Here is a 13,185-nt window from a genome sequence, read left to right as displayed (position 1 = left end):
TGAAAATGTGAGTTGTGACTGTAACATGACATTGTTATCAAGTGAAGTTAAATAAAATGAGTGTTTAATTTTATTGCGTTAAAATGTATTGAGTGTTGTGATAAAATATAATTGTAACTTGGTTGGTGAAAAATAAATCATTAATACGAATATATATATATATATATATATATATATATATATATATATATATATATATATATATATATATATATATATATATATATAGTGGTAGGATCAAGAGGGAAGTAATCAATAGGGGGGAAGCAGGGGGAAGCAAAAATTTTTTTTTTCGTTTTTTGAAAAAACTTTGTTCACGAACATTATAGATGAGATGAAAATATGAACATTTAGTAGAGACACTTTGTGATAAATGTTTTTATTTTGGCGGGAAAACGCTCGAAGAAGTAATATATAACAATTATCGTGTTTTTCGAGCGTTTATTGAGGTTTTAGCTATTGAGGTTTAGATATTAGGGTTTAGATATTAGGGTTTATAAGGTTTAGATATTAGAGTTTAGAAATTTAGGGTTTAGGGTTTAGATTTAGGATTTAGATTGAGTTTTTAACACGAACGATTTAGAGTTTAGGGTTTAGGGTTTAGGATTTAGGGTTTAGGGTTCATAAACCCAAAACACCAAACCCTAAACCTTAAACCCTAAACCCTAAACTCTAAATCGGGCTAAATTTTACTTCACAAAACATGAAGAAAAAAAAACGTTCATATTCTTCACGAACAATATTATCTTGAATGTTATTTTTGTCGATCGTTTTCCCGCCTAAATAATAACATTCATCACGAAGTGTCTCTTCTAAATGTTCTTATTTTCGTGTGATCTTGATGCCGGGAAAAAAATTCCAAAAAAAACGAAAAAAATAAAAATTTGCTTCCCCCCGCTTCCCCCCGATTGGTTACCTCCCCACTGATCATGCCCATATATATATATATATATATATATATATATATATATATATATATATATATATATATATATATATATATATATATATATATATATATATATATATATATATATATATATATATATATATGGGCATGATCAGTGGGGAGGTAACCAATCGGGGGGAAACAAAAACTTTTTTTTTTCATTTTTTGAAAAAACTTTGTTCACGAACATTATAGATGAGATGAAAATATGAACATTTAGTAGAGACACTTTGTGATAAATGTTTTTATTTTGGCGGAAAAACGCTCGAGGAAGTAATATATAACAATTATCGTGTTTTTCGAGCGTATTTTGAGGTTTTAGCTATTGGGGTTTAGATATTAGGGTTTATAGGGTTTAGATATTAGGGTTTAGAAATTTAGGGTTTAGGGTTTAGATTTAGGATTTAGATTGAGTTTTTAACACGAACGGTTTAGAGTTTAGGGTTTAGGGTTTAGGGTTTGGTGTTTTGGGTTTATGGAATAAACCCAAAACACCAAACCCTAAACCCTAAACTCTAAATCGGGCTAAATTTTACTTCACAAAACATGAAGAAAAAAAACGTTCATATTCTTCACGAACAATATTATCTTGAATGTTATTTTTGTCGATCGTTTTTTCGCCTAAATAATAACATTCATCACGAAGTGTCTCTTCTAAATATTCATATTTTCGTGTGATCTTGATGCCGGGAAAAAAAATTTCAAAAAAAAAAAAAAATTTGCTTCCTCCCGCTTCCCCCCGATTGGTTACTTCCCCATTGATCCTGCCCCTATATATATATATATACATGTTGGCTTCTGATTCGTTGAAAAAAATCAAACGCGTGCAAATTTTGTCCGTCAGCCCCGGTGACTACGAGGCGTCAGGTCTGACGCCCCGATAAGAGCGTCAAATTTGTTCACGTCATCTAACACCTCCATGCTCATGCCCATTTATTCTTAGATCATTTCTAACTGTGCCTGCACTATCACACACAATCGGTGTATTTTTGACCTAAAAGTGGAATATACTTTTGACATGGCAAGCTCAGTTTCTGACCTTCGATAACCTATACGTCAAATTTTTGTGTAAAATTTTATAGGATGATTAGTTAAAATCTGATCGGAAAAAATAAATCAATGAGTAAAAAATATTAATCTTAAAGGTATTGGTTTGTCTATATGTGACGTAATATGTTGTTTCAGTTAAAATCTCGACTAACGCCTCTAACTAATGCCATGTGAACCGACCTCACTTTTCGTTAATTCAATCCGGCTCGACTCACGCTCAGATATAAATGGTCTTAGTCCAAAAAAATTGTTATTTTTTATACTAAAATAACGAATACTATTAAAATAAAAGAAAACATTATTAAAAGATAAAAGAATCCCAAACCGATAAACTACATGGAAATGAACCATGATGGAAACACATCACCGAAGCTTGGTTGTGGTATGTGGTGAAATTCAACTTTAGATACTGTCAACTCGGGTTCAATTCTCACTCCAAGCAGAGAGTTTCAAACATTTGATGGTACTGCCAACATCAATGCGAAGTGGAAAGGTCTCTGGAGTTTTTTCTCAACCTTCGATGGTACTACCAACATCGTCGCAGATTAGGTTTTCCTACTAACGCGTATGTGAGTGACAAATAAGAATATTCGATATCGATTTCTTCGTAAAAAAAAAAATACAAAAATATTGTTGTTTACCATAAACAGTAAAAAACAAATAAAACACACCTGTTAACGTTACCATACAGCTGACACTTTCACCATACACCTTTACATTTTCTACCGCAAAACTTAATTAATTAATTAATTAATAATTAAAGATAATTCAATCAAAACAAAAAACAAATTCTGATCATAATTAACGCTAATCACAATCCAAATAGCCATAAAACACGCAACTCAGTCCGATCGCAGCCGGACCGTTATCCGGCGTCGTTTCCTAACCGACCGGTAACCGCCGTTAGTGATCCGGAAGAAATCTAAAACACGAATAGCTAAATTCAACTCTAACCACAACTAAATTGAGTTCAATTGATGTCGTTCTAGAACTGATTGTGATAATAAAGCGCTAATTACACGAAATTCGGTCCGATTGAATCCGACGTCGTTTTAGAATTCGCCGAAATTTTCGTTCGTAACGCGTACCGCGACGAGAAATTGCGAATCATGTACTCGTTCTCCAAATCTGAATCGCCGGTTTCATACGGTCCTTCATCGAAATTAAGCGCATAACCTAACGGATCGTATTGAAACTGAGACGATTTATTACCGAAACTTTTGTTGCGGTTGAAACGGCGAATAAAGTTTTTCCAGCGTGGACCGGCGACTATTTCAGACCACTCCCGAAGCTTTTTTAAAGCGGTGACTCCACGTGACCAAATTGTTTTTTGTTCAGAGTAATTGTAATCTGATGAACGGACTTTTTGCCAGGTATACGGGATACAGAAACAGTAACGGCGGTTAATGATTGAAGATGACGGTGATGGTAGGTCATGATTTGAGTCAGTCGCCATTGAAGTATCACATGAGGATTGTGAGAGCCAGGGTGAGGTGTAGAAAGTTGTAAAACTTTTATTTATATAAAAAGGGTGAAGGATAAGACCCTGCCCACATTGTATTCATTTTTAATTGGGGTCCACCAACAATACATCGTTTAATAATCGACTTATTCCCTCCGTCCTATTTTAATAATCCACTTATAAAAAATACATCGTTTCATTACATATTTACATTATAAAAAATACACAGTTTCATCACTTATATTTGAAGGGTATGAATACGGCAAGCTTCCAAGATAATCAACTTCTGCATAATGACAGTACTAAACATCGCAATGAATCAATGATAATTCTCAGAATTAGGAGATTTGTGAATTTAGGTTTTCAAATTTCTTCAATCATTCTCATGAATTATAAACTTAAATCAAACTGCTTACGAATCAAGAACATGAATCTGATTGATAAACAATAAGTGTTTCATTTGAAACGTAATTGATTCATTTAATCAAAATTTCAGCATTTGTTTATTAAACAAAATGACGGGATCTTGAATAAGGAGTGTTTTAGAGTTAGAGGTGTAATTTGATGTTTAGCGTGACATATATCAGCTGGAGGGAACATATTTATTTTTTTCAACACATGAGATTATAGGATTATTTTCATCTAAAGAGAGAGGCTTTGACATGTAAAATTTTTTAAATAAAGTTTATGTAATTTAAGATTTTTTATAATTTATAATAGATAATAGATAAAAAAAAAAATGAGATTTTTTTTTTTGGACATCAGTTTAGGATCACTCAGGGGGACTAAACCACACACGCGTTCATCACTCATAGCTGCATAACCCGCCACTACCTACTGTTCTGGAAGAAACCTGGACCAATATGAGATTGTGTCCTTATATACTGGTTAATAAATAGATTTATAAATAAATTGAAAAAACTTTGCATATGATTTATTTCGAAAGCATTTCACATCAACTAATGTACCAAACATTTAGGTAAAGCTTCAATCAAAGGGTTCCTTTCTCTTTTATTAATCTTACACTATGATTCGTGACTTGTTTTGGTAGGTACGAAGCAGGGGCGGAGGGAGAGGGTGCAAGCGGGGTCAACCGCCCTCGACGATTGAAATTTATTAGTGTATTTCTATGTTAAACTTTTTTTTTTTTTTTTTTTTTTTTTTTTTTTTTACACATTTTGCTCCCATTGAAAGAAGTTTCTGAATCCCTCTCGGCACAAAGTGTGTTAAATGGTCACATAAATTTACAATATGTGCATACACAAGTTAGTTTTTCCCTCTTAAAAAATGTTGTCGTTTGTGTTACTTTATAAATATAAATATATTTATTCAAAACACATAACACATAAACACTGAATCACTTCATTCACTTTTAATCTTTAATGTTCAAAAGTTATACACCTTTTTAATCCATCACCACCTAGTAAACTCGAAATGTAACGAACTTTGACAACATGCAATATTTGTGGAATTAAATGCACATACGTCATCTTCCAGTGTATTTCAACCTAAAAGACCTTGAAAAAAACAACAATATATAACAGATCAACAACGTGTCAATGATATCACGACAAAACCAGTTTCACAATCTTATATGTGATACGATTTCATGAATTTTATATGAAAAAACTAAAACACTACATGTGTTAAGACAGTGGTGAATCTATAGGTTCAAAAACGAACTAGATAGCGAGGTCCTCAAGTCGGTTAATTCTAATTTAGTCCAATTTTACGTTAATTTTACACTAAATTTTTGTAATTAGTGGGTTCCTAGGACACCCTTAAAAGGGGCTAGAATCGCCCCTGTGTTAAGACGAGATTGGTAAATATAATAGTAATCAATTGGAGCACAAATATAATAAAGAATCCTTTAAATCATTAATTTTATTCCTACACCACCAATTAACCGTATTAAAACGTGTTGTATCATATAACACTATAAAACATATAATATACGATTAAAAAATTAATATCGTATTTAATATATATATATATATATATATATATATATATATATATATATATATATATATATATATATATATATATATATATATATATATATATTCCATAAACCCAAAACACCAAACCCTAAACCCTAAACCGTTTATGTTAAAAACTCAATCTAAACCCTAAATCTAAACCCTAAACCCTAAATTTCTAAACCCTAATATCTAAACCCTATAAACCCTAATATCTAAACTCCAATAGCTAAAACATCAACATACGCTCGAAAAAAACGATAATTGTTATATATTACTTCTTCGAGCGTTTTCCCGCCAAAATAAAAACATTTATCACAAGGTGTCTCAACTAAATGTTCATATTTTCATCTCATCTATAATGTTCGTGAACAAAGTTTTTTCAAAAAACGAAAAAAAAAAAAAAAAGTTTTTGCTTTCCCCCGCTTCCCCCGATTGGTTACTTCCCTCTTGATCCTACCACTATATATATATATATATATATATATATATATATATATATATATATATATATATATATATATATTACGAAGTGTCATACGTATAACATAACACTAACATTATAACATTAAAGTATATTATAATACATACTAACATATGTATCGTATAACATTATAATGTTTTTTTTAACATTATTAAACATATATAATATAAAAGATTAATGGCTTAAGAATTAGGATGTGTTTGAGAAAACGAAATGATTTAACGCGGTTTATTATCTGAGCGATTCAAAATCTCTGAATAAAATTGGTCAAGAATGAAAATATATTGTTTAATAATCATTTTAAATAAACAGTATTAATTGAATAAAATTACTTTATTAATGTGTTGCATGAATTAAAACTTCAATATACTTGTTTATCAAGTGTTTTTGGATATCATTTAAGGAGTATATAAAAGAAAATTTATGTCTTTAATGGTTAAGAGAGTGTTTCAGTTCAACACTGAATGTTGAACTATTTATCATCAGAAGCAAACGTGATGAATATCATTTAGCGTTGAACCATTCTATTAATAGTAAACAAACACACAATTTGTCTCATTTTAAATAAAGGGTCAAATGTTACTTTAGGCACATAACTACGGCAGACAGGGGTGGACCTAGTGTGTTGAGTGTGGTGTCACGGGACACCACTGAAATACGCGATGTAGTGGAAAATTTTTGGGGTTTTTAACTAGTGAAACCAGTGGATAGTGTAAATTTTGTATGAGTGATACCATTAAAATAAAACATCTAGTAGAAATTTTTTTAGATTTTAACCGGTGACACTAGTGACTGCAAATCTTGGATCCGCCCCTGACACCAGAAGTATAATATGGATAGTAGATAGATATTATCAACTTTTTTTTTTTTTTTTTTTTTTTTTTTGATTAGCCTGGGTTTCCTCCTTGCTATGCGAGTCGACTATATCCCAGGGCGACTACCCGCTTTGCGGGCAGCCCGGAGTCATCGCGGGTGAACCTCCGTGGCCAAGATGGGGTTTTTAATTGCTTGCATGGATTTGAACCCATGATCCCCTTGTTAAAGGGGTAGGCCCTTGTCCACTCCACCACCACCAACTTGGTTAGATATTATCAACTTGCCCTCCCCTAGGAGAGTCTAAATCTGCAACAGAAAACTAAAAGATACCCCAATAAGTTTTCATAATCTAATAAAAATAATGATAGAATATTATATGCCATAAGATGCGAACAGAGTTAGATCTGACCAAGCAACAAATACCATATTATACAGCAACTTGTATTACGTAAAACCATGTTGCAAAAATTGGAAAAAATCGTGGAGAACTCGGCGAGAACTCGAAAACTTAATCCTGGCAAGAACTCGTTCTGTGAATCGGCCAAAAATCGGTCAACGCATAATTTATCGGTCAACGACCGATTTCTCGGAAAAATAGGTCAACTTCTCGGCCAAATCGGTCAACTTCTCGGAAAAATCGGTCAAATTTCGGATCTTACCTGAAAATTCTAATATTTATACATATATTTATTCAAAAATATATATTTATATTAAAAGTCAAACCACCGAGTTCTCCCCGAGTTCTTCGAGAAATCCTAAAAATTGTCTCGCCGAGAACTCCCCGAGTTCCGAGTTCTTCAACCTTGCGTAAAACGATAACATAGTCAAAGGGGCCTTTGCCATGTATATAAGTTTGGTAACGAGTGTAAGTTTGAAAGAAACAATAAAACTGAAAATATATAGTAATTGATTGAAAAACTTGTTTGTTTGGTAAAGAATATGAATGGGTTTGATAATTATTTAAAATAAAAAAGAAGAAAAAATAATTAGATGATCCTATGACCTTGATTCAATAATAACTTGTTGAATACTAAGGTAGAGAATGATTTTTCTAGGAGAAACGATTTCTCGTTACTTTAAGGCAAAAGACCTCACATTTTGTTGTTGTTGTTGATTACCAGAATACCAAGTCATTTGTATACCAAGCCAGCTTTGAGATTATTAAACATAATGTAGACAACACATGTTTGTTATCTAAGCTGTGTCCAGATGAATTCTGTTAAGTGGGACAAAGAACGGCAAACGTAGAGAATGAATTTGGATAATTTTTATGTTTACCCAGTTGAAAGTTATTTTCTAGGCCAAGTAGTTGAAGATAATTCAACTAAGTTGAAGATGTAAAAGAAGTGCAAAGTGGAGGCACACCATTGTTTATGGAGTTAGTTCAGAGGTTGAAGTTTGATTATATTCAAATACGATAATTCAGTAACACATTGGAGCACTAATCCTTATCCAAATGCCACATTCAAAGGTGTACAATTATAGATGCATCAACATAACAAATTGCACGTGTGTGTAGTTTACTTGTGACATAGTCCAAATACAACATTAGACTACACAAATCAGAAGATACAAGGTGCATGTCCATTATTCTCTAAAGAGAATGAAGATGCTATGCAGTTGTGACTTGTGATTATTTGAAAAGATTCCAAGGTTTACATGCTCACATATAGATAATTAGTCTCACATTGGGATCAAGTGTGTGCATACATTATAGTTCTAGAGGATAGTGATTCACAGGATATCACTTGTAACCAGCTCGTAGTCTTGCATTTAACTTGATAAGCATTGTGTTACTCTGTATTCAACAATTAGTATTCCGTTGTAACTAACTTGCAATTCTTTAATTTTATAATCAATAAAGAATTACATAATGTGCTATTGCTTTAAACTATTAATTTATTTTTAACCCGAATAATATTTAAAAAAAAATTGTATTCCGTCCCCTCAAACTTCATAGATACAACCATATAAAGTTATTAACACCCTGTCCCTATTGCAAAGTCTTCCCTCAAATGTGAAAAAGGTTTAGGTTCAAAACTTACTGCGTGAAATACCAATTCCAATGGTCACAAGACCTAGAACATGAACACTTTGCATAAAACAAATTATTTGGCCCAGAAGTGTCATGTATTCGGTTGCAGAAAAAAGTTTTACAGATTTAGTTATAAGCTAGAAAGAAAAAGACAATATCAATGTTTCTATGGCTATGTGTGATGAAATGCTACATTAAACGGAACCACCAATCCTATAAACATATTACTCTCCCATCGTTACTAGGCCGGACACCTCTGTTGGGAGCCCAGTTGCTTCTGATGGGCCTAAAACCGTTGGGCTAGAACCTTGTCTCAGCTCAGAATCTGTTGTTGTAACCGATGTTGAAACTGTTGCAAACACTAGTAAGCCTTCAGCCATAGTTGGGCCTGAACCGGACTTAGACGTCTTTAATTCAGATTCTAATGATGATAACGTTACATTCGCTGTAAGATTGCAAAGGTTGAAAAAAGAAAAGAAAGAAAGGAAGGTAGAAAGTGTTGGTATTCGAAATGAAGAAAATAAGGCAAACGAGGCTTCCACTTTGGGTTCTTACAAGCTTAAAGACTATGTTGAAGACTTGGATTACGGTGAAGCGATTCAAAACTTGTTTTTGGGGTCTCAAGAGGATAGATTCGGCGGTTCATCGGTAAACGGGAATGGAAAAATGTTCGTGAAGGCTTTCGCGGCATTCGATAAAATGATGACACGTTTGGTTAAGGAGAGCGATCCGGGTGGTGAATCTGCCAATGTGTTATCATACAAGATAGAGAATGGGTCCGGGAAGAACATTTTGAAAGAGACGGTTAATGGTAAGTTGAAAAGGGCGAGACCTAGAGGTTGCGTGGTTGGGTCCGTCCCGTGTTTATTTTTTTCGTTCATTTTTTCCGTTTGTTGATCTCTCTTAGTTTGTTTGGTTTAGTTCATGGTATTGCAGTGTAGTATTCGGTTTTGTATTGGTTAGTCTGTTTTAAAGTTTTCGGGTTGTTAGGGGAGGCTCGTTGTTAGATAGTTTTCGTTTAGTTAGTTGTTTTCTAGATGCGAGCTTCCCATTTTCCCCGTTTATTTGTATTCTCTGTTGAGGTGTTTTCCTTTGGAAAACGACTTCGTTTCTATATGAGTTTTCGTTATTTTGCCAAAAAAAATAAAATAAAAAAATAAAAAAATAAAAATTACTCTCCCATCTGAATGATGAGGACATTTCTGCTGTTACCAAACATGAATGTCCCATATAAGTAACGAAAAATGATAAATAGGTCTAACTAAACAGACCTAGAAGTAGACGTAAAACTCTGAGCACGACACATGACATATTGAACAGATTATACTAAGAGAGAAAATATATTAACCAGTGAGTGAATTAGATCTACTTTTGGGTTTACTTAGTTGGGCCAATATATCAGTACTCCTAATCAATAATTATGTCAGCATAAAGTGACATTACTACATTAGTAGCCGGAGAATATCACTCCATTTCTTTCATAGAAACATCACTAGTATAAACTTATATACCAATACAGGTAGGGGATCAAGTTTTGCTTGCGAGCTCTAAGAATCTAAAATTGATTGTCAAATTCCTATGCTTCGAGAGAAGCTAATAAACAAAACAAAAACCAGGTTGGCAAAATCACCTACCCTGTTACCGGGTTAAGCTTAATCTGGAGGGAGTAGTTAATCCTTGTAATCCATAATCTTGCCAGTTTTTTTCCTTAAGGAGTGGTTTGAATTGATCATTGTCCATTGACGCATAATCTCTTAAGAAAATATAGTGTTATACGCTCCTAAGGATCACGTGTTGCAATAGTCAACAGTCAACAAGCCCTCATATTATAAGTTTATTATAAGTAATCAAAACTAAATCAATTCACACCCCCATCATAAATAAGTCCTAAACAAATATAACTAAAGATGGAATCCGTACCTTTTTTTTTTTTTTCCAAATAGACATCAAGGCAAGGTAATAATCAACAAAAACGCTCAAATAGACAGATAATAAAGAAAACAAACTACGGACAGATATATCACATAGCATCTCAAGTCACGCTAGCAGTGCAGTACAAGATTCAGAAACGGCTACATAGTAGATAAGTATGAGTAATCATCAAAGAGATATTTACAAACATAAAAGGCGAATATCAAGTGGAATCAGTCATAACATCTTACAAGTTACTTTGAAACTGCGATGCCAACACCACCATGAACAGTCCAAAACACATCACCAGCATCATCAGACTTCCCTGTGTCAAGTGCAACAGCTCCAAAAATTGCCCTAAAAGCACCACAAACAATCGAGGCAGTCGAAGAATCTGTACTTGAAGAAACCCTAACCACATTCTGCAACCCTAACCTCATTCCATCAACAGCACACGAGGTATCCACATTCGATACCTCCGATATCTTATCATTCAAATCCTTCGATGATATATCCACATCTTTAAGTAAAGATTTAAGTGCAACAGTTGTTTCAATTATGCTCTCACCTAACAAACTGAACGCTTTGTTGTTTTCTTCAGAGTAAGATGAGTGTGTCATTGCACGACGAAGATAGCCGATGTTTTTAAACTCATAACTGCACAAGACAGTCGCATAATAACATCAACATTTACTCATGAACTTATTGTATGCATCACATTAAGCATTTGTTTCTAATATAGTATGCATACGACCTCTGTAGCTTATTGACTTCTTATCAAAACTAATGACGTCACAACTTATAAGGCTGCTACTTGATCAATAATACAGATAATAAAACTTAAAAAAAGTCACTACACATAGACTAATAGCAATAATTGAAAATTTAACATATAATAACACAATTGAAAATTTAACATATAATAACACATATGATAAATTCTGCGAAAAGTTATACACATCTGCAAAATTGCTTACTTAAGGTGTTTTTGAAGTGTCTCCAGTGCAACGGAGAACGATGAAGAAATTAACGGTTGCGATCGAGCTGAAACCTAATGATAAGAGATATACTTGAGAAGTTAGGGTTTACGTTGTACGGACAGAGAGTAAAGTTATAAATGTAGTGTTAAATAGTAAATACAGGTGTAAATGTACCGATGATGGAGAGGAGAAGACGGCGGCGGCGGTAGTGGCGATGATGAGGACGACGAAGAGCTGTGATCGGAGGTACATTTTGCCGGAAATTTGTGAATGAATTTTGGCAGTGTTGAAAAGTGACATCTGGAATGAGAATATAAGTAGGTGTAGCGGATTATGGTGTATTATATTCTCTACTTAAACTAATCGTATGATCGTATAATCGTATAATCGTATAAGAGCATTCCCAACCATGACGCACTTCTTCAGATTAACACACTGCCATATCAACGACACATCACCATTTACTTCTCATTTCTTTCTCATCACTAACCCATCACATTTTACTCCCAACCATTACACACTTATTTAACTAATTAATAAATACATTGTATAACTTTGAATGCAACATGTACAACAAATTTATGCAAAGTGTTAGTGAATGAAAATGCTTAAAATTGGCTAAATGGAAGACTAGCATAAAATTGGCAAAGATTGGCTAAACATTCCTAATATGTGCATGAGATTGACATAAAATTGGCATGAGATTGGCAATACAGTCACATCCCCATTGGGAATGCTCTTAGAGTACCATTTGCTGTATTTGCTCAAAGTCTTCAATCCATGATAATAGCAGTGGATTTATCAAATTTACTAGTGAAAATAGTGTTAGATATCTATTTCCGGCTAGCGGCTAACAATTATCAGTACAAAGCTAGAACTACTTAAAAGCTAGAACTACTTAGTCTGATGAGGTAGATTGTCGATTGATGTTTTTCTCTCGGGACGATCCCTGTAGACCCGGTTCATAGCCAGAATGTCGTGGTGTGGCTTTATCAATCTTGCGGAACCAAACTGTGAGTTGGTCCGTCTAGCGCTCTGCGGATAAGTGTATATGTTCTAGAGTATGAGAAACTACTATGTGAGAGATAAAGTGTGTTCTCTGCCACAAGTTCAGTTAGTTGTAAAGTGGTAGCCCAGGTGACCTATTTATAGGTATGAATGCTCCGTGATATTCGGAAACACGTGTCAAGCTGCTATTGATTGATTTATGCTAGATATACGTAACAGACTTTATGCTAAATAGTGACGTGACATGTGTGCTGCTCACGTGCTTATTCAAGGACTTACGCAAAACGCTGGGCAGCCTGATATGTAATTTATTCATTGTTCTTGACGGAACACGCTAAATGGGTAAATGTTAAAAAATGCTTTTAGTAATGTTTTTATGTGTTCCAAACATTTCATCCGTATAAAATTGATGATTTTATGCGTATAAACCATATGATACACGATTAAATATCATACACTATTTAGTACATTTAGTACGTTCAATGCATAAAATGTCACTGTTGATATT

At 33.5% G+C, this 13,185-nt stretch overlaps 2 protein-coding genes across 2 annotated transcripts; both read right to left on the bottom strand.

The window, feature by feature from the left end:
- Window positions 1-3,014: 3,014 nt before the first annotated feature.
- Window positions 3,015-3,455, bottom strand: LOC139840457 (uncharacterized). The gene has a single exon (XM_071830722.1). It carries the CDS (start codon window positions 3,453-3,455, stop codon window positions 3,015-3,017), a length of 441 nt encoding a protein of 146 aa, XP_071686823.1.
- Window positions 3,456-10,770: 7,315 nt separating this feature from the next.
- On the bottom strand, window positions 10,771-11,976 carry LOC139843680 (protein NUCLEAR FUSION DEFECTIVE 2). The gene is made up of 3 exons (XM_071833807.1): window positions 11,844-11,976; window positions 11,667-11,740; window positions 10,771-11,346 (listed from the first exon to the last, which is right to left on the bottom strand). Exons 1-3 carry the CDS (start codon window positions 11,967-11,969, stop codon window positions 10,944-10,946), a joined length of 603 nt encoding a protein of 200 aa, XP_071689908.1. The 5' UTR covers window positions 11,970-11,976; the 3' UTR covers window positions 10,771-10,943.
- Between the last annotated feature and the right edge of the window lie 1,209 nt (window positions 11,977-13,185).

The sequence above is a fragment of the Rutidosis leptorrhynchoides genome, chromosome 4 (genome assembly GCF_046630445.1).
Source record: "Rutidosis leptorrhynchoides isolate AG116_Rl617_1_P2 chromosome 4, CSIRO_AGI_Rlap_v1, whole genome shotgun sequence".
NCBI classification, from domain to species: domain Eukaryota; kingdom Viridiplantae; phylum Streptophyta; class Magnoliopsida; order Asterales; family Asteraceae; genus Rutidosis; species Rutidosis leptorrhynchoides.
Note: the sequence above shows the minus strand (reverse complement) of the source record. Positions and strands in the feature narration are given on the sequence as shown.